The sequence below is a fragment of the Oncorhynchus nerka genome, linkage group LG7 (assembly GCF_034236695.1).
Source record: "Oncorhynchus nerka isolate Pitt River linkage group LG7, Oner_Uvic_2.0, whole genome shotgun sequence".
Lineage (NCBI taxonomy): Eukaryota > Metazoa > Chordata > Actinopteri > Salmoniformes > Salmonidae > Oncorhynchus > Oncorhynchus nerka.
Window position 1 is genome coordinate 61,153,362 of NC_088402.1, and position 22,435 is coordinate 61,175,796.

Here is a 22,435-nt window from a genome sequence, read left to right on the forward strand (position 1 = left end):
CGGTAAAAACAAAGTCAAATTGATTGTATAATTGATTCATTAATGCATACAATGCTGTCTCTGAAGAATTTTGACTCGAAGAAAATGTAATATAATGAATGATACAGAAGATGCCAAACAATTGAACAGAGCAATAGCTGAGTTTATCTGTCTGCATCAAGTGCCATTCTGTGACTTTGGCTAATATGCCTTTTTTGTTTATGCCGCCGTAGTGTCGTTTTGGTATAGAGTATTGTGACACTAAACCTGGTACCGGCATCGAAGTCAAAATTCTGGTATCGTGACAACACTAACACAATCTGCTGATCTATGACACAATCAGTAGCCTATTAGATAAAATAATAATAATTCAGCCAGGGGGTAATTGTATAAAATCGGGGTCAATTGAATTGCGTTGTATTTGTATGGAATAAACCAAAATGGCTCTTCTTGTGTGTCACAGTCGCCCAGAGTGAGGCCCAGGCAGGAGCCGGCTGCTGCTGACCACGGCACCATGATGGAGGGGGGCATGCAGCTGCTGAACCGTGACGGCCACAGCATCTCGCACAACTCCAAGCGCCACTACCACGACTCGTTTGTGTCCATGAACAGGATGCGCCAGCGTGGCCTGCTCTGCGACATCGTGCTGCACGTCTCCAACAAGGAGATCAAGGCGCATAAGGTGGTGCTGGCCTCCTGCAGTCCCTACTTCCATGCCATGTTTACAAGTAAGTATCCCTCCGCGGAGTTCGCTCTCCCTGCTACTGAGATGCTCTTCCGTTCCTCCACGCCTTCACAAGTGTTCACCCCTCGTGTTAGTCACCCTCTTTTAGCCACCGTCTTACTCTCTTTACCCTAGCTGTCTCTCTTCCACGCCTCATTACACTATTGAAGCTTGCACGATTCTCCATTGCTACGGAATATAAACAAATGGGATGTGTTTAAATTATTAGAACCATGAACAAAGTGGTGTGTGACATGTTTTTGGCGATTCTTGGTTGATGCTTAAATGAATTGTGCTTTGAACTGTGCTACATTTCGCTCAATGTGTGAGTGGCATCTCACCTTGTGAGCAACACCTCATTTGTTTGCTCTTACTTCCTCACCAGTGACCACTTCCTTCCTCCTCCCTGTTTGTGTGCGTTCTCTTTCCTGTTGGGGTCATAGGTCACCAGGTGAGGTGTGTGTCCAAGTTTTCCTCCTCCATCCTGCAGCTCAGACTAGAGCTTTGTGAGGGTATGTCCCTGGAGAGAGAGGCGTTAAGACTTCCCACTAGGCTTCTTTTCAACTGACCATGCTTTAAACCTAGGCCTATACAAATCTGCTCATATAGCTGACAAATCTAATCAATATAAACAAAACGCTGGTGTGCCTGTGCGTGCGTGATGGCTCTTTTTGATCTTTTGGCACAATTGAACTCCCTTCCATGCTGCTGTGATCATGCTTCTTCACCAGCGTTTGGCTTAGTGCAAGCGCTGCATAGATCCAGGGATCAGAATTACACAAATATTGTCTGACAGTCAAAACAATTGATCACACAGACTGCTACAAATGAGTGCTATGCAGTGACTGCCCTATAAGAATGTGTGTCTTATGGGAGATAGAAGTGCTCTATGTGAGATATACTCTATGTGACAATTAGAGTATACCATGTTAAACACACACACCACACTCTCTTTTCTTTTCAGTTAAATGTACGTAGAGATGAGTGTTGTATTGGATTGTCCGCACAGACACAGGCACATGTATTTCAGACTTTATTAAGTGGAAAACTCTGTCTGCCTCTGGTCATACAGATGAGATGTCGGAGAGTCGTCAGACCCACGTGACCCTGCATGACATTGACCCCCAGGCGTTGGAACAGCTGGTTCAGTATGCCTACACGGCAGAAATCGTGGTGGGGGAGGGCAACGTGCAGGTAGGGAGAAAAGTGTCTAAAATAACACCCTATTCCCTATAGAGTGCACTACTTATGTGCATTGCATAGTACTCTGGTGAAAAGTAGTATGTAGGGAAGACTGCCATTTGTGACGTAGCCCTAATGTACCGTCATTATTCTAAATGGTCTTGAACATTTTTTTTTTAAGCGTATCTTTTTCTCTGACCGCTGGTACCTAGCGAAGGGTTAGCGTCAGAGTTACTCAGAAGTTTGTGGAAGGCACAAAATCGGTCAGGGTTTAATATGTATTTGACTCTTGTTGTAATATCTTTGTCTTCTTAGCTCTGAAATCATTTAGCTAAATAATTGCCCTTCAAAACCTTTTAAAGTATTCCACAATAAGATACTGATACTTACAGTGCATTCAGATTCATACTCTTTGACTTTTTCCACATTTTGTTACAGCATTATTCTAAAATTGATTAAATTGTTTTCCCCCCCGCTCATTAATCTACACACAATAGATGGCAAATCAAATACAGGGTTTTAGAAATGTTTGCTAAATTATTTTAAAATAAAAAACTGAAATATCACATTTATATAAGTATTCAGACCCTTTGCTCAGTACTTAATTGAAGCACCTTTGGCAGCGATTGCGGCCTCGAGTCTTCTTGGGTGTGACGCTACAAGCTTGGCACGCCTGCATTTGGGGAGTTTCTCCCATTCTTCTCTGCAGATCCTCTCAAGCTCTGTCAGGTTGGATGGGGAGCTTCGCTGCACAGCTATTTTCAGGTCTCTCCACTGATGTTCGATTAGGTTCAAGTCTTGGCTCTGGCTGGGCCACTCAAGGACATTGAGACTTGTCCCGAAGCCACTCCTGCGTTGTCTTGGCTGTGTGTTTAGGGTTGTTGTCCTGTTGGAAGATGAACCTTCACCCCAGTCTGAGGTCCTGAGCACTCTGGAGCAGGTTTTCATCAAGGATCTCTCTGTACTTTGCTCTGTTCATCTTTCCCTCGATCCAGTCCCTGCCGCTGAAAAACTTCCCCATAGCATGATGCTGCCACCACCATACTTCACTATAGGGATGGTGCCTGGTTTCATCCAGACCTGACGCTTGGCATTTTGGCCAAAGAGTTCAGTCTTGGTTTCATCAGACCAGATAATCTTGTTTCTCATGGTCTGAGAGTCCTTTAGGTGCCTTTTGGCAAACTCCAAGCGGGCTGTCATGTGCCTTTTACTGAGGAGTAGCTTCTGTCTGGCCACTCTACCATAAAGGCCTGATTGGTGGAGTGCAGCAGAGATGGTTGTCCTTTGGGAATGTTCTCCCATCTCCACAGAGGAACTCTGGAGCCCTTCTCCCCTGATTGCTCCGTTTGGCCCGGGCGGCCAGCTCTAGGAAGAGTCTTGGTGGTTCCAAACTTCTTCCATGAAGGCCACTGTGGGGACCTTCAAAGCTGCAGAAATGTATGTGTACCATTCCCTAGATCTATGCGTCAACACAGTCCTGTCTCTGAGCTTAACGGATAATTCCTTGAACCTCATGGCTTGGTTTTTGCTCTGACATGCACTGTCAACTGTGGGACCTTATATAGATAGGTGTGTGCCTTTCCAAATCATGTCCAATCAATTGAATATACCACAGGTGGACTCCAATGAAGCTGTAGAAACATCTCAAGGATGATCAATGAAAACAGGATGCACAAGGAGCTCAATTTCAAGTCTCATAGCAAAGGGTCTGAGGCTTTTGTTTTCTATTTTCAATACATTTGCAAACATTTCTAAAAACTTGTTTTCGCTTTGGCATATTGGGATATTGTGTTTACATCGATGAGGATTTTTTTATTCAATCCATTTTAGAACTAAGACTGTAACGTAACAAAATGTGTAAAAGGTCAAAGTGTCTGACTACTTCCCGAATGCACTGTACATGACTTCGTAAAAGTATTTATGTTCCTTTTATACCCTTTTATATATACAGTTGAAGTTGGAAGTTTACATACACTTAGGTTGGAGTCATTAAAATGTGTTTTTCAACCACTCCACAAATTTCTTGTTAACAAACTATAGTTTTGGCAAGTTGGTTCGGACATCTACCTGGTGCATGACACAAGTCATTTTTCCAACAATTGTTTACAGACAGATCATTTCACTTATAATTGACTGTATCACAATTCCAGTGGTTCAAAAGTTTACATGCACTAAGTTGACTGTGCCTTTAAACAGCTTGGAAAATTCTAGAACATGATGTCATGGCTTTAGTGTCAATTGGAGGTGTACCTGTGGATGTATTTCAAGACCTACCTTCAAACTCAGTGCTTCTTTGCTTGACATCATGGTAAAATCAAAAGAAATCAGCCAAGACCTCAAATTTTTTTTGTAGACCTCCACAAGTCTGATTCATACTTGGGAGCAATTTCCAAATGTCTGAAGGTACCACGTTCATCTGTACAAACAAAAGTACGCAAGTATAGACACCATGGGACCACGCAGTAAAATAGATGGCATCATGAGACCGGAAAATTATGTGGATATATTGAAGCAACATTTAAAGACATCAGTCAGGAAGTTAAAGCTTGGTCACAAACGGGTCTTCAAAATGGATAATGACCCCAAGCATACTTCCAAAGTTATGGCAAAAAGGCTTAAGGACAACAAAGTCAAGGTATTGAAGTGGCCATCACAAAGCCCTGACCTCAATCCTATAGAAAATTTGTGGGCAGAAATGAAAAAGCGTGTGCGAGCAAGGAGGCCACTAAATCTGACTCCGTTACACCAGCTCTGTCAGGAGGAATGGGCCAATATTTCCTCAACTTGTGGAAGGCTACCTGAAATGTTTGACCCAAGTTAAACCATTTTAAGGCAATGCTGTCAAATACTAATTAAGTATATGTAAACTTCTGACCCACTGGGAATATGGTGAAAGAAATAAAAGCTGAAATAAAAAATTCTCTCTACTATTATTCTGACATTTCACATTCTGAAAATAAAGTGGTGATCTTCACTGACCTACGCTGGGGATTTTTCCTAGGATTAAAGGTCAAGAATTGTGAAACACCTTAGCCAAATAGATTTAAACTCAGTTTATGTAAACTTCCGACTTCAACTGTAGTACCGTCAAATCCCATCCCATCTGTCACATCCTTTCCCATCACACCATAAACCTACCCTGTACTGTACATTCCTATACCATTCCTCACATCCTATCCCATATAATTCCTCCACATTCTACATATTGTTTTATATCACTCCATTTGCTTCCAGACATTGCTTCCAGCGGCCAGCCTGCTGCAGCTCAACGGGGTGAGGGACGCCTGCTGTAAGTTCCTCCTCAGCCAGCTGGACCCTTCCAACTGCCTGGGCATCCGCAGCTTTGCCGACACGCACTCCTGCAGCGACCTGCTCAAGTCTGCGCACAAGTACGTCCTGCAGCACTTTGTGGAGGTGTCCAAGACTGAGGAGTTCATGCTGCTGCCGCTAAAGCAGGTAGGGGCCAGAAAGAGTCCTGAAATAGCATGTTATATGCTTTTCCACACAGAACGACTTGATGTTGTATTTGGTGGCAGCGTTGGGATCTCCTTTAGCTAATGAGTTGCATTGGAATTGTTGAAAGCTATCAGGGCACTTTTGGTGCACTTTGACTTGTGCACTGATGTTGGGAGTCTGCAAGCTGTAGACACACTAGGAAAATAGCTCTGGTGAGTGCTGTCCACTTCTCTGGTAGTTAGTATTTCAAATGGTAAATTGAAAGACACACTGAGATAGGTTAGCTTAGCATTAGTCTCCGACTCTCCCTCTCTGACACTCTCTCTCACCCCTTTTCCGGGCAAAAAGAGGAGGACATCTGGTTGTGTTCTAACCTTTCCTCAACCCCCCCAAGGGCCTTCAAAGAGCAAGCAGCAAAGACAAGTGCGTAGTTCCCTTTCAACACTCACTAGACAGAAATCCTCAGCTCCTTGTCAATCAATGTCTCTTGTAGTTTAACTCATCGTGATCTCCGCCTCCCTGACCCGGACTAGTTTTATGTCACGTCAACTCAGTGTCTGGACTTGTCCAATGACAGCCTTGTTGGGGGTCATACCCTCAAAATGGTAATCGGGCAGAGAACTTCCAAAGATGGGCGCGTTCCAGGCCGACTACATTGCAGACGTTGCTCGCTACCAATGGTTGCTTGTCATGTCATCGACTGTGCAGTCGTGCATCTCATTGCTATATCATGCGATGTGGTTAGCTAGTTTGGCATTGTGAGATCTGGCATGCGTCTGCAATGTAGTCAGCCTGGAACACAGCCATGGTGTATGTGTGGTTACAAGATGCCAGGAGACCATTAGAGGTGAATGGGACAGTTAGCAACCTAGCATCATGTGGAAAGAAGATAACGCTCCATGGATCCTTTGGGAAGATTTGAGGTGTTGAAGTCAACAGTCTGTGTTAGGGTCTGAGTTGGTCTTAGAGGCATACCTAGGTGTGTTTATTAGTGAAAATAAGTTTAGAGAGATAGTGTCAGACATGACAGGTTAGGCTAGGGATCATCAACAAAGATTCAGCCATGGGCCGTTTAAATTAATAAATAATAATAATTAAAAAATATATATATATTGAGTGGATGATCAGAGGGCCGGAACATAATTACAAATAATATGTAGACTGCAAATCGATTGCAAGAAGCCCAGATACTGTATAACATTTAACTAAAATGTTGTCTTTTCAAACCTAGTTTACATTTGTATACAATCACATACAGTGAGCTCCAAAAGTATTGGGGCAGTGACACATTTTTTTGTTTGCTTTGGCTCTGTACTCCAGCACATTTGGATTTTAAATGATACAATGACTATGAGGTTAAAGACTGTCAGCTTTAATTTGAGGGCATTTTCATCCATTTTCATCCCACAAATGCTGACCGCCCCTATTATTGTAATGGTGAAAGGTTAGCATGTCTTGGGGGTTTGATATGAAATGCTAACCTCCCCTGTTATTGTAATGGTGAAAGGTTAGCATGTCTTGGGGGTTTGATATGAAATGCTAACCTCCCCTGTTATTGTAATGGTGAGAGGTTAGCATGTCTTGGGGGTTTGATATGAAATGCTAACCTCCCCTGTTATTGTAATGGTGAGAGGTTAGCATGTCTTGGGGTTTTATATGAAATGCTAACCTCCCCTTGGGGGTTTGATATGAAATGCTATCCTCCCTGTTATGGGTGAGAGGTTAGCATGTCTTGGGGGTTTTATATGAAATGCTAACCTCCCCTGTTATTGTAATGGTGAGAGGTTAGCATGTCTTGGGTTTTTTATATGAAATGCTAACCTCCCCTGTTATTGTAATGGTGAGAGGTTAGCATGTCTTGGGGGTTTGATATGAAATGCTAACCTCCCCTGTTATTGTAATAGTGAGAGTTTAGCATGTCTTGGAGTTATGATATTTGTGCGATTAATTCAGGACTATCCGTAATCATGGTAGCATCCTCATTAGTAGAAGTGTTTAGAAACATATTATGTTCTTGTTTTAAGTGACTCCAAAATGAATGTGTTATTTTTTTGAATGGTAAATAATGTTATTTACCATTCATTTCTTTAAGGCACAAAATAATCTGAAATGCAACAAAAAGGAACAGCAAATGCAGCCAACAAGTTTTTAGAGTCACAAGCTTGATGTAATCCTTGCGTGCTAGGAATATGGGACCAAATACTAAACTTTTGACTACTTTAATACACATTATTTAATTTGTCCCAGTACTTTTGGTCCCCTAAAATAGGGGAGGGAGACTATTTACAAAAAGTGCTGTCATTTCTAAACGGTTCACCTGATTTGGATGAAAGTCATTGTATCCTTTCAAGTCCTGGAGTACAGAGCCAAAAGGACGACAACACGTTTCACTGTCCCAATACTTCTGGAGCTCCACTGTATCTCTCTATTATGCGTAACTATACTTTGGAACAGATTCCCAAAATTAAAATCTTCCTTTGGAGTTGATTTGCTGGTGTTTTTAGAGTATTTTATGTCCAACAATGTTTTTTCTTTTGAATTATTATTCTAATATTTTTTGCTCAGAAAACTTGGCGGGACAAATAGTCACCTGGGCCACCAGTTGGGGAACACCGGGTTAGGATATGTGACAGCTGTGACAGCACCAGCTGTTAGGCGGGGGCTATAAAATGTTTTTCTCCCTGACCAGAACACCACACTATCCTCTTTCATTCACTTGTCTTGAGTGAGCTGATCAGAACTCTACACTACACTCTTTCATTCCCTACCATCTTAATGTTACTCACCTGTCTCTCTTGGGACTGCACCAAGAGACGACAACACCTCACAGCTTATGCTTGGGAAATGAATGACCTGAACATAACATAATCAAACAGTTTTGATAGGGTAGCCACTAACTACGAGAGCGACGACGTCACTTTTACCTCCTCACCTCAAACAAACCAATCCCGATATGAATAGGGTGGATCCCCTCCATGAGTTGGAACACAGCACGTCTCTCCCAGATTGTCAAGTCTCAGAACCGCGCCATTGTGACATTTTATTGGGCAAAGTCCATTAGCCAAGAGTAAAATGGCTAGGGGACGTCTGAAACAGAGCTGCGGGGTAGCCAGCTGTGGTGCTTCTCTCTCATTCCCCTCTCTCTCTCTCTCACGCTCTCGATCTCTTTAGTTTCATTGCCTTTCTCTCTTTTCGTTCTCTTTTTATTCCTCTCTGCAGCTGTCGTGTGCCCGTCACCGAGCTCTGCAAGCAGGGTAGGATTTATTAACCAACTGCTCTGAGCATCTTTGAGCTCACAGAGCTGTGAAACTCGTGATTTCCTCCTTTTAGACGAGGGGACTGGCAACTGTTCTGACTGGATCTCCTAGTCATATTCTACTACACATTGTCATCATGACTGATGTACACAGACATTTGTTGTGTAGCTACTGTCTTTTGCTATTTCTCTCACACACTTGTGACAGGTACACTTCACATGTCAGACAGGCACACACACACACACACACACATTGTGTCAGTATATGCTACAGTAGCCTATGTGTTATGTTGAGGGGGATACAGGGCAATAATACTCCTAGAGGAACGGAGGCTGTTCATTTTGTGCTATGCTGTACTGTGCTCGATTGTGCTGTGGGGATTGTAGTTCCTGTGGATTAGCCGATGCTCTTCCTCTGAGGCTGCTGCTATTCGACTGATCTCAGCAGCTGGCCACTACGGCCGAGCCCCAGTCTAGGAACAGTGCTAGCCTCTCTGCAATACACACGCACTGAAGCGTACACCCGCGCACTTCATAGTCACGATCTAATATAGCAGGACACACCCTTACCCATAGCTACAGTTATATGGGTACAGAAACGTTATGAACTCCTACTGTAGGCTAGATGCACCACCACATTGTCTCTCGCTGTGGTGCTGGGATTATGATTCATAGCCATTTTCATCATGACAATTTGCACATATACATGCACATATTTACCTCGGCTCATTCTAAAAATAGTTGGGAGTGAAATTGACCTTTTTTCAAGTAATTCCAAAATGAACATGCCAAGGTAAATGTGAATGAATTAATGTTTTATTTTTGTGTCATGCAAACTGTTGTGGCCCACATGTGATGAGTGTGTCCCTCTCTCTCTCTCCCCCTCTTTCTGTTAAGGTATTAGACCTGATCTCCAGTGACAACCTGAATGTACCGTCAGAAGAGGAGGTATACCGGGCCGTGCTGAGCTGGGTCAAACACGACATAGATGGGCGCAGGCAGCACGTACCCTGGGTAAGATTTAGACGTGCAGCTGTGTGGTTAATTTGGTGAATCCTGGCGCTTACAACGTCAGGATTGTGGGTGTCCATTCCTGCTGAGGCCACCGTACCAAGATGTATACGCACACTACTACAAGTCGCTTTGGATAAAAGCGTCTGCCCCCCCTTCCCCTTCCCACTCTAGCTGATGAAGTGTGTGCGTCTGCCCCTGCTGCGGAGGGATTTCCTCATGAGCAACGTGGACACGGAGCTGCTGGTGCGCCACCACTCTGAGTGCAAGGACCTGCTCATCGAGGCCCTCAAGTACCATCTTATGCCCGAGCAGAGGGGTGTGCTGAGTAACAGCCGTACCCGGCCGCGCCGCTGCGAGGGCGCCAGCCCCGTGCTCTTCGCCGTCGGTCAGTGTGCCCCCGAGGTTACCCACCAGGGTACATTCACTCACTCACACACACACACACACACACACACACACACACACACACACACACACACACACAGTGCCTTCAGAAAGTATTCATACCCGTTGACGTAGTCCACATTTTTTGTTACAGCTGGAATTCATAATAGATTAAATATATTTTTTCTCTTAAATTGAAAACATGTTTTTAGAAATGTTAGCAAATGTATTGAAAATGAATTACAGAAATATCTAATTTACATAAGTATTCACACCCCTGAGTCAATACATGTTAGAATCACCTTTGGCAGCGATGACAGCGGTGAGTCTTTCTGGGTAAATCTTTAAGAGATTTGCACACCTGGATTGTACAATATTTGCCCATTTATTATTTTTAATTCTTCAAGTTCTGTCAAGTTGGTTGTTGATCATTGCTAGACAGCAATTTAAGTCAAAACTAACTAGGCCACTCCGGAGCATTCAATGTCATCTTGGTAAGCAACTCCAGTGAATATTTATGTGTTTTAGGTTATTGTCCTGCTGGAAGGTGAATTAATCTCCCAGTGTCTGGTGGAAAGTAGATTGAACCATGCTTTCCTCAAGGATATTGCCTTTGTTTAGCTTTAATCTTTTTATTTTTTTCCCAAAAATCTCACTACTGATGATAAGCATTCCCATAACATGTTGCAGACACCACCATTTTTTAAAATATAAATAGTGGTACTCAGTGATGTGTTGTGTTGAATTTGCCCCAACCATAATGTTTTGTATTCAGAACATAAAGTTAATTTCTTTGCCACATTTTTTGAAGTTTTACTTTAGTGCTTTATTGCAAATAGGATGCATGTTTTGGAATATTTGAATTCTGTACAGGCTTCCTTCTTTTCTCTCTGTCATGTATTGTGGAGTAAATACAATGTTTTCCTATCACAGCCATTAAACTGTAACTGTTCTAGTCATCATTTGCCTCATGGTGACATCCCTGAGCAGTTTCCTTCCTCTCTGGCAACTTAGTTAGGAAGGGCACCTGTATCTTTGTAGTGACTGAATTTATTGATACACAATCCAAAGTGTAATTAATAACTGCACCATGTTCAAAGGGATATTCAATGTCTGCTCTTTTTTTTAAAAATCTACCTATATGTGCCCTTATTTGTGAACCATTGGAAAACCTCCCTGATCTTTGTGGTTGAATCTGTTTGAAATTCACTGCTCGACTGAGGAACCATTGTATGTGTGGGGTACAGATATGAGGTAGTCATTTCCAAATTCATGTTAAACACTATTATTGCACACAGAGTGAGTCCATGCAACTTATTATGTGACTTGTTAAGCACATTTTTACTCCTGAACTTATTTAGGCTTGCCATAACAAAGGGGTTGAATATTTATTGACTCAAGACATTTAAGCTTTTCATTTTTTATACATTTCAAAAAATGTGTAAAAACATAATTATACCTTGGCATTATGGGGTATTGTGTGTAGGCCAGTGACATAATGGGGTATTGTGTGTAGGCCAGTGACATAATGGGGTATTGTGTGTAGGCCAGTGACATTATGGGGTATTGTGTGTGTAGATCAGTGACATTATGTGGTATTGTGTGTAGGCCAGTGACATTATGGGGTATTGTGTGTAGGCCAGTGACATTATGGGGTATTGTGTGTGTAGATCAGTGACATTATGTGGTATTGTGTGTAGGCCAGTGACATTATGGAGTATTGTGTGTAGATCAGTGACATTATGGGGTATTGTGTGTAAATCAATAACATTATTGGGTATTGTGTGTAAATCAGTAACATTATTGGGTATTGTGTGTAAATCAGTAACATTATTGGGTAGTGTGTGTAGATCAGTAACATTATGGGGTATTGTGTGTAGATCAGTGACACATTCTCAATGTAATACATTCAGGCTGTAACAACAAAATGTCGAAAAAGTCAAGAGGTGTGAATATCTTCTGAAGGCAACATGCATACATACATACATACATACATACATACATACATACATATTATACAATCCAAACAAATACACATTCTTTAATTTCTGAATCTGTAGAGTGCCATTAGGAAACAGGGATCCTGAATTTGGCCCTTGGTTAAAAGCTAACATATTCACAGATACATAAAACATTACATTTTCAAACATTACATTTGAAATTGGTTGGATGCAGCAATTATTCTAAAGACGTTTGGCGCTTACCATGTCTAGAAATATTAGTGTATTTTTTTAAGGGCATTGAACCTGTAAAAAGACAAATGTTGGCCACTGTGTTTTAATACCCATATATCTATAGATACACTACATGACCAAAAGTATGTGGACACCTGCTCGTCAAACATTGCATGCAACAGAGGACAGACAATTTTTGCACGGCTACACGCTTCAGCACTCGGCGGGCCTGTTCTATGAGCTGGTGTGGCCTACCACTTCGCGGCTGAGCCGTTGTTGTTTCTAGACATTTCCAATTCACAATAACATCAATTACAGTTTACCGGGGCAGCTCCAGCACGGCAGAAATTTGACAAACTGACTTGCTGGAAAGGTAGCATCCTATGACGGTGCCACGTTAAAAGTCACTGAGCTCTTCAGTAAGGCCATTCTACTACCAATGGAGATTGCATGGCTGTTTGCTTGATTTTATACACCTGTCCGCAACGGGTGTGGCTGAAATAACCGAATCCATTCATTTGAAGGGGTGTCCAGATACTTTTAAAAAAATATATAGTGTATTTAAATGGCCGCTTCAGATATTTAGATGACGTTATTTTTGTCTGTGTTTTGCCCAGGGGGCGGCAGTCTGTTTGCTATCCACGGTGACTGCGAGGCCTACGACACGCGGACTGACCGATGGCACATGGTGGCATCCATGTCCACTCGGCGGGCACGTGTGGGCGTGGCGGCCATTGGCAACAAGCTGTACGCTGTGGGAGGGTAATAAATGACCTCATCAGACCATTTTTTTTACCTCTATATGGTTTGGATTCGGGTATCATGTTGTGCTAGCTAGCACAACATTAGTTATGGCTTCGATATGGAACCATCCTCAACACTGGAAGAGTACACTCGTGTTAATTATGCTAGATAGCTCGGTTAAGTTTACGTTAACACTTTACATGACTCCCAGTGTCCTAACACGTTATGCCATGGTCATAACCATCATAGCAATGTCATAACAGCTGACATAACTTGTCATAACCTGTCATATGGTCATAACACTGTCATGACCCATGTATTTCTACCTGTTGTGACATATATTGTGTTATTTTTATGGCTGATTATGACACCTACATAAGTGTCAACCCACATTTTTTTTCAAATTCATTTTTTCCTGCCAAGAAGTTTGTTTTCGTTTATAAGTTTGTCTCTTAAATCCTTTGTTTTTGTTGTATTGAATTCTTTACGGTCATGTTTTTTTCATCATATTTTAAATAACTTGTAGAGAATACACTTTATGACACTGTCAAGAAGCATTATGACCATCATGATCATATAAGCCAGATAGGCCTATCACGTACATGCCCTTATGTCAGTCATCAGTCAAAAAGAGGGTGTCTTATCCTTCTGAAATCTGATCCTGCATTCATCCCAGTTATCTGCAACAGCATTGGGGTAGGTGATTGTCTGACATCAATGTGTGTGCAATCACAATGATAATTTAACATGGTCAATTTACTTTAAAAAATATATATAACATATGTTGTGTCAACAGTATGTTTATGGTGTAATGGAATGTTTTGCCTTTTGTGGGCTTTGACATTTCTGTAAGTGTCATAACCAGCCATAAAATACAGGTCTACATATGTGTCATGACAGTGTTATGACCATATTATAACAGGTTAAGTTGGTTGTTGAACATTGCTAGGCAGCCATTTTAAGTCAAAACTGTAACTAGGCCACTCCGGAGCATTCAATGTCATCTTGGTAAGCAACTCCAGTGTATATGTATGTGTTTTAGGTTATTGTCCTGCTGGAAGTTGAATTAATCTCCCAGTGTCTGGTGGAAAGCAGATTGAACGAGGCTTTCCTCAAGGATATTGCCTTTTCTTAGCTTTATTCTTTTTCTTTTTATCCCAAAAATCTCACTACTGATGATGAGCATTCCCATAACATGATGCAGCCACCACTATGCCTTAAAGTATAGATAGTGGTACTCAGTGATGTGTTGTTAGATTTTCCCCAAATATAACATAACGCTTTGTATTCAGGATATAAAGTTAATTTCTTTGCCACATTTTTTGCAGTTTTACTTTAGTGCCTTATTGCAAACAGGATGCATGTTTTGGAGTATATGTGTCAGCTGTTATGACCGTGACCCAACATTTTATGACGCTGGGTGTTAAGTAAAGTGTTATCAAGTTTGCAATCTGTCTGAAAGAGAAACTAGGATTAGGGAAGATACAGTATATTGTAATCCAATTTCTCATTCAAGCAAACACATTGAATTATTGGCATTTGGTATAATAAGATTAACAGTTAACTGTGGTAGGAGGAAACTGTTGGAAGACTAATATTAGCGGTCCCCTCAAGTGTAATTATGCAAATTCCGACTTTTGAAGCCAAGGCACGTCTTCTCTACCCGGGAGGGAAACAAAACAGATGCCTTTGTAAATCAAGAGAAAGATGGAACAAAATAGTATCTGATGCACTACTCTCATTGTCTGCAATGGCAACGTTTTATCCAGGTGCTACTGGTGGAAATTAGCTAGATGAGAAACTCCTGCACATCTACCCTGTCAAATAGATAAACAGATAATAAATTAATTCAAATGTATTTTATTTAAAGAAAGTTTCTTGAATGTAACTGTTAACACAGTACAGTTGTGAAGACTTGCTTAACAAAGAAACCCTCCTTTTGAGATGAGATTAAAGGAAGAAACCTAAAGCGGAACTAGGCCCCTTATTCACAAAGGGTCTCAGACCAGGAGTGCTGATCTAGGATCAGCCCCCCTCCATCTTATTCTATATGATGAAAAAGCAAAACTGATCCTCGATCAGCACTTCTATTCTGATACCCTTTGTGAATATGTGCCCAGACCCTAGCGACAGAGGATGGGCAACTTTGATGGGGGTGGGGCCACCAAAAAACAGAACTCATCATGAGGGGCCACAGTGGCTCGTGGGTCTGTATATAACATCCATATACCCTGCCCCCACCTTGTGAGCAAAATGTTTTAGTGGCCCAACTTGACAGGGAAGAGAATGCTATTTAGCCATTTCAGAACTCATTTCATGCAATTCTACTCAATTTGCCAGGGGGCAGAGAGAAAAATTTGCAGTTTTACAGCTAATTTCCTGCAATTCTACACATTTTGCCATAGGGTGGAGCAAATGTTAGCAGTTTTTAATATGATGACTGATAATCAATGGGCCCCACCCTGGTCGGTTATTCGACCATGCTTACTAGTTTAAGTTTCGATAGCTAGACTAACTCTAAAACATGTTTTGCTGACATGGGCTAATTGATTGACTGCTGATGCACAGCCAATTTTCAAAAGGGCACCTTGTGTATTCTATTATTCTAACTCTCAACAGTTGAGACTCTTAAGTTGAGAGTCTGACAGATCCGCGGGCCACCAGTGGCCCACACCTGGCTTCGATACACTTCTCTTTCTGATATACTCTGGTCTCCCTCAGGTATGACGGCACCTCAGATTTGGCCACAGTGGAGTCCTACGACCCTGTCACCAACTCCTGGCAGCCTGAGGTTTCAATGGGGACGCGACGGAGCTGTTTGGGCGTGGCAGTGTTGCACGGCCTCCTGTACGCCGCCGGTGGTTACGACGGAGCTTCCTGTCTCAACAGGTACATAAAAAATATATAGATAATTATGAGCCATGTGTTCAAAATGATGGACTACTTTTGAGCTTTGTCACAACAGATTCTGACCGTCACGGATGCAAATACTGAGATGACATTTGTATATAATGAATGCCCCCCTCCACCCCAACAGTGCAGAGCGGTACGACCCTCTCACCAGTACCTGGACCTCCATCGCTGCCATGAGCACCCGAAGGAGATACGTCCGTGTGGCCACTCTAGGTGAGCAAGTGTTGTCCACCTCTTGTGTGATTATGTAATCTATTGAGAAAGGATATACTTACTGTATGTTAGCCTAGAGCAGGGATGGGCAACTGGTGTGCCGTCCCTCTTTTGTAGGGCCGCTGATCATTTTTTGGGGGGGAACTCAGTCGGGGTCTCAATTTACTGTTGACAGTTAGAATAATCAAATCAAAATCAAATCAAACTTTATTTGCCATATGCGCCGAATACAACAAGTGTAGACTTGTGAAATGCGTACTTGCAAGCCCTTAACCAACAGTGCAGTTCAAGAAGAAGAAAATATTTACCAAGTAGGCTAAAATAAGTGTTCATGGGTACAGGCTAGTTGAGGTAATCTGTACATGTAGGTGCGGGCGAAGTGACTATGCATAGGTAACAAACAAACAGCGAGTAGCAGCAGTGTACAAGAGGGGGGGGTCAATGTAAATTGTCCGGTGGCGATTTTTATGAATTGTTCAGCAGTCTAATTGCTTGGTGGTAGAAGCTGTTGAGGAGCCTTTTGGTGCGAGACTTGGCACTCCGTTACTGCTTGCCGTGCGCTAGCAGAGAAAACAGTCTATAACTTGGGTGACTGGAGTGTCTGACAATTTTATGTGCTTTCCTCTGACACAGCCAATTATATAGGTCCTGTATGGCAGGAAGCTTGGCCCCAGTGATGTACTGGGCTGTTCGCACTACCCTCTGTAGCGCCTGACGGTAAGTTGCCGAGCAGTTGCCATACCAGGCGGTGATGCAACCGGTCAGGATGCTCTCGTTGGTGCAGCTGTAGAACCTTTTGAGGATCTGGGGGCCCATGCCAAATCTTTTCAGTCTCCTGATGGGGAAAAGGTTTTGTTGTGCCCTCTTCACAACTGTCTTGGTATGTTTGAACCATGATAGTTTGTTGGTTATGTGGACACCAAGGAACTTGAACCTCCCGACCTGCTCCACTACAGCCCCGTCGATGTTAATGGGGGCCTGTTCGGCGCACCTTCTCCTGTAGTCCACGATCAGCTCCTTTGTCTTGCTCACATTGAGGGAGAGGTTGTTGTCCTGGCACCACACTGCCAGTTCTCTGACCACCTCCCTATAAGCCGTCTCATCGTTGCCGGTGATCAGGTCTACCACTGTTGTGTCGTCAGGAAACCTAATGATGGTGTTGTAGTCGTGTTTGGCCACGCAGTCGTGGGTGAACAGGGAATACAGGAGGGGACTAAGTACACACTCCTGAGGAGCCCCAGTGTTAAGGATCAGCGTGGGAGACTTTTTGTTGCCTACTCTTACCACCTGGGGGTGGCCGTCAGGAAATCCAGTTGCAGAGGGAGGTGTTTAGTCCAAGGGTCCTTAGCTTAGCGATGAGCTTTGAGGGCACTATGGTGTTGAACACTGAGCTGTAGTCGATGAACAGCATTCTCACATCAGTGTTTTGTCCAGGTGGGAGAGGGCAGTGTGGAGTGTGATTCAGATCATCTGTGGATTTGATGGGGTGGTATGCAAATTGGAGTTGGTCTAGGGTGTCCGGGAGGATGCTGTTGATGTGAGCCATGACCAGCCTTTCAAAGCACTTCATGGCTATCGAAGTGAGTCCCACGGGGCCGTAATCATTTAGGCAGGTTACCTTGGCACAGGGACTATGGTGGTCTGCTTGAAACGTAGGTATTACAGACTCGGTCAGAGAGAGGTTAAAATTGTCAGTGAAGACACTTGACAGTTGGTCCGCGCATGCTTTGAGTACACGTCCTGGTAATCCGTCTGGCCCTGCGGCTTTGTGAATGTTGACCTGTTTAACCTTTCTGGCGCAGGCGTTCTGCTAGCGACCCATCTCGACAACATCTGGTGAAATTGCAGAGTGCCAAATTAAAAAATAGTCATAATAAATATTCATAAAATATACAAAAGATTAATTTATTGTTAATCCAGCCGCTTTGTCAGATTTCAAAAAGGCTCTACGGCGAAAGCATACCATGCGATTATCTGAGGACAGCGCCCTGCTTACAAAAGCATACAAACATTTTACATCCAAGTAAAGGAATGACAAAATTCAGAAATAGCGATAAAATTAATCACTTACCTTTGAAGATCTTCATATGGTTGCAGTCACAAGAGTCCCAGCTACACAATAAATGCTTGTTTTGTTCGATAAAGTCCCTCTTTATATCCCAAAACTCTGTTTTTGTTGGCGCGTTTTGTTCAGTAATCCACTGGTTCAAAGGCGGTCAAAACATGCAGACAAATACATCCTTATAGTATCGGTAAAGTCCGTCAACATGTCAAGCGATGTTTGTATTTAATCCTCAGGTTGTCAATTGCCTAAATAATCGATAATATTTCAACTGGACAATAGCGTATACAATAGAAAGGAAAAACAACGAAACCAGCTCTGCATTCTTCCTCAGTCCACTGACAGAAAGGTCTCATTCTTCTTCATTTTTCAGAAAACAAGCCTGAAACAATGTTTTAAGACTGTTGCCATCTAGTGGAAGCCAAAGGAACTTCAATCTGGGTCCTAACCCATTAGATACTCTATAGGCATTCAATTGAAAATACCCACATCAAAAGAATCCCACTTCCTGGATGGATTTTCCTCAGGTTTTCGCCTGCCATATCAGTTCTGTTATACTCACAGACATCATTTTAACAGGTTTGGAAACTTGAGAGTGATTTCTATCCAAATCTACCAATTATATGCATATCCTAGCTTCTGGGCCTGAGTAACAGGCAGTTTACTTTGGGCACGCTTCTCATCCAGACGTCGAAATACTGCCCCCAAGCCATAAGAAGTTAAAGGTTTTGTTCACATCGGCTACCGAGAGCGTTATCACACAGTCATCCAGAACAGCTGGTGCTCTCATGCATGCTTCGGTGTTGCTTGCCTCGAAGCGAGCATAAAAGGCATTTGGCTCCTCTGCTAGGCTCGCTTCACTGGGCAGCTCGCGTCTGGGTTTCCCTTTGTAGTCCGTAATAGTTTTCAAGCCCTGTCACATCCGACGAGCGTCAGAGCCGGTGTAGTAAGATTCAATCTTAATCGTGTATTGACGCTTTGCTTGTTTGAGCGTCCGGATTAGTCTCCCGCTCCTTGAAAGTGGCAGCTCTAGCCTTTAGCTCGATGCGGATGTTGCATGTAATCCATGGCTTCTGGTTGGGATATGTACGTACAGTCACTGTGGGGACGACGTCATCGATGCACTTATTGATGAAGCCAATGACTGGTTGGTGTATTCCTCAATGCCATTGGCTGAATCCCGGAACATATTCCAGTCTGTGCTAGCAAAACAGTCCTGTAGTGTAGCATCTGCATCATCTGACGACTTCCGTATTGAGTGAGTCACTGGTATTTCCTGCTTTAGTTTTTGTTTGTAAGCAGGAATCAGGAGGATAGAATTGTGGTCAGATTTGCCAAATGGAAGGCGGGGGAGAGCTTTGTATGCATCTCTGTGTGTGGAGTAAAGGTGGTCTAGGATTTCTTCCCCCTTATTGCACATGTGACATGCTGGTAAAAATTTGGTAAAACTGATTTAAGTTTGCCTGCATTAAAGTCCCCGGCCACTAGGAGCGCCACTTTTGGGAGAGCATTTTCTTTTTTGCTTATAGCCTTATAGAGTTGTTTGAGAGCGGTCTGGTGGTAAATAGACGGCTACGAATAATACAGATGAGAACTCTTTTGGTAGATAGTGTGGGCGACAACTTATCATAAGGTTCTCTACCTCAGACGAGCAATACCTTGAGACTTTAATATTAGACATCAATGGAATATACATGGTGCAATTTTAAAATGTGCTTGTGCATCAGCAGTTCTTGTGTTATGTCAATAACTGACAGTCATTCATTTAGCCCATTTCAGCGAACATTTTTAGCTGGCTATCTAAACTTTCTGCTTAACTTGTAGTAATCATGGTCGAATTACTGACCGGGGGCCCCCCCTATTGATCAAAAGATGTCATGTTAAAAACTGCAAACATTTGTCTCCGCCTCATGGCAAAATGAATAGAATTGTAGGAAATGATCTCTTAAACATCTATTTGCTGTCTAGAGGGGACCGCTAAAATGTTTTGCTCACGAAGTGGGGAGTGCCCCACAACTAAATTTCGCTTAGGGGCCCTAAACTGCATGTATGACTGCATGTATGGTCTGACTGCATGTATGGGTATGGATGTGGGTAGGCAGACCCACGAGCCACTGCGGCCCCTCATGATGAGTTCAAATTTTTTGTGGCCCCCACTCCCATCAAATATGGCCATCCCTGGCCTACTACTCGCTTCCTAGTAAATATGGGCCACATCAAACATATTTTATATTTGCGAGCTGATATGTAGAGTTTTGAGCTTATTGTCACAGCACTCTCACTCTTTGGCGCTCTTTTTCGCTCCCTCCCTCCCTCACTCCCTCCCTCTATCTTTCTCCCCCCTCTCTCTCTCTAGATGGCAGTCTGTATGCAGTAGGAGGATATGATAGCTCCTCACACCTAGCAACAGTGGAAAAATATGAACCACAGGTAATAAACAAACAAACAGACAGATCTCTATCTATATGCACATTAAGACATTGGGCCAGTTTCCTGGACCCAGATTAAGCCTATAGAAGAATCTCAACTAGGCATGGTTTTCAGTAGCCTGGTGGAACGAATTTGATCACTGCGTTCACCATTCAGTTAAGTAGAATGGTGAACATAGTGATCAGGCTTGTTCCACCAGGCTATATTTAAAGTCCATGAGTAGGCTTAATCTGGTTAAAACCGGACCATGAAGCTGAACTTCTGCCCAGATCAAAAAGGAGAAGCTAAGTTTTGAGTTCAACCTCAACCAGCACTGATAAGTTGCTCAAAACTGACCAACAACCCTCTGATTGGTTCGGAACAGAGTAACGCATGGACAGCCATCGCCAATATGCTAAGTCGACGCAGCAGTGCCGGGGTGGCCGTGCTGGAGGGCATGCTCTATGTCGCCGGGGGCAACGATGGCACCAGCTGCCTAAACTCGGTGGAGCGATTCAATCCCAAGACCAATGCCTGGGAGGGCGTGGCGCCCATGAACATCCGCAGGTGGGCACCGCCAGACACGTCACAATTACTACCAATCACCTGTAGCTATAACTAACTGCATAGTCAATGCATGCATAGAGCCTTCTCGCTCCTCATAAATGGCTGGTTTCAGGTTTTCATTCCTTCATTCCAGCCCTTGCTCAGCAAATTATCTGAGTTTCTGGAGGAACAGGCATACACAATGGGCCTCAGAGACCAGGACTTGAAGATTCAAATTAAATTAGTTTCTCACTCACACACAAACATGCACACAATGGGAGATTTGAGCAGGGAACCTGACAACAGTGGATGCTCCCGGCCCTATAAATAAACAATTGCTGTAATCAGTAGTATGGCTCATATTTATCTAGAGCCTGATCTGGTCTCAGCAGAGTCATATTCAATAGGAACCAAATGGAAGCAAAGGAGGGACCTACCTTAGTTTGTACAGAAGAAACACCTTTTTTCGCTTTCCGTTACAAAACATTTTGTTGCGTTGTGCAGTAATGAATATGCCCCAGGCCTCCATTTACACTGCAGTGAGCTCAGTCTTTAGCAACAGGCTAGTCAGGGAAGTTGTTTTGGTTTTCTTTTCTGCCTAGTAGTTAATTGATCAGTTAATGTTAATGAATGGCCACCTACTGGGTTAAAATACTATCTGAGTTCATTTGAAACACGGTGCTTGATTGAGCTTGCCTGTTGCAATGGAACCAATAGGGAAAAAGTGGGTTGCCATCCTATCACCTCTGACCACAGAACAATTCTACATGTTGGATCACTGTTTGTCGACACCCAGCAGGTGATCGCTAACACACCCGCTGCTTTTAGCTGTTAGTCTTTGCGGTATGCCTGAGCTACTACTGAGTCTGCATGTTGTCCTGTCCTCCCGCAGGAGTACCCACGACCTGGTGGCTATGGACGGCTGGCTGTACGCGGTGGGCGGCAACGACGGCAGCTCCAGCCTCAACTCCATTGAGAAGTACAACCCGCGCAGCAACAAGTGGGTGGCGGCCTCCTGCATGTTCACGCGGCGCAGCAGTGTGGGGGTGGCCGTCCTAGAGCTGCTCAACTTCCCGCCGCCTTCATCGCCCACACTCTCTGTGTCCTCCACCAGCCTTTGACACGGGGCTAAGCTCTGGCTGACCTCAGCCTCAACCTCGGCCTTGGTTGCCACCGCACAGCCAGGCCCCAGCAAGAGACGCAACTGCTCTGTGTGAAGAGGAGGGAGTGAGAGGATGCATATACTTGAATCAGGTAGCGAGAGGGAGAGTGGAGAAAATGGCTTGAGAGAGAGTGGGAGGGGTACAGTTTGAGGGAGAGTGGAGAAAATGGCTTGAGAGAGAGTGGGAGGGGTACAGTTAGAGGGAGAGTGGAGAGAA

General features: G+C 43.4%; 1 protein-coding gene across 4 annotated transcripts in view; it reads left to right on the plus strand.

Moving 5' to 3' along the window:
* Positions 1-22,211, plus strand: part of klhl17 (kelch-like family member 17) — a 35,371-nt gene extending 13,160 nt beyond the window's left edge. For 3 of the 4 annotated variants that reach the window (XM_029664373.2, XM_029664375.2, XM_029664374.2), the window contains 11 exons: positions 443-707; positions 1,776-1,897; positions 5,120-5,341; positions 9,495-9,611; positions 9,783-9,996; positions 12,787-12,931; positions 15,635-15,802; positions 15,951-16,039; positions 20,458-20,531; positions 20,896-21,077; positions 21,949-22,211. In XM_029664373.2, the coding sequence (XP_029520233.1) occupies positions 494-707; positions 1,776-1,897; positions 5,120-5,341; positions 9,495-9,611; positions 9,783-9,996; positions 12,787-12,931; positions 15,635-15,802; positions 15,951-16,039; positions 20,458-20,531; positions 20,896-21,077; positions 21,949-22,177 (1,776 nt within the window). In that variant the 5' untranslated portion in view covers positions 443-493 and the 3' untranslated portion in view covers positions 22,178-22,211. The other variant, XM_029664376.2, reaches the window with a different exon arrangement.
* Positions 22,212-22,435: the final 224 nt, after the last annotated feature.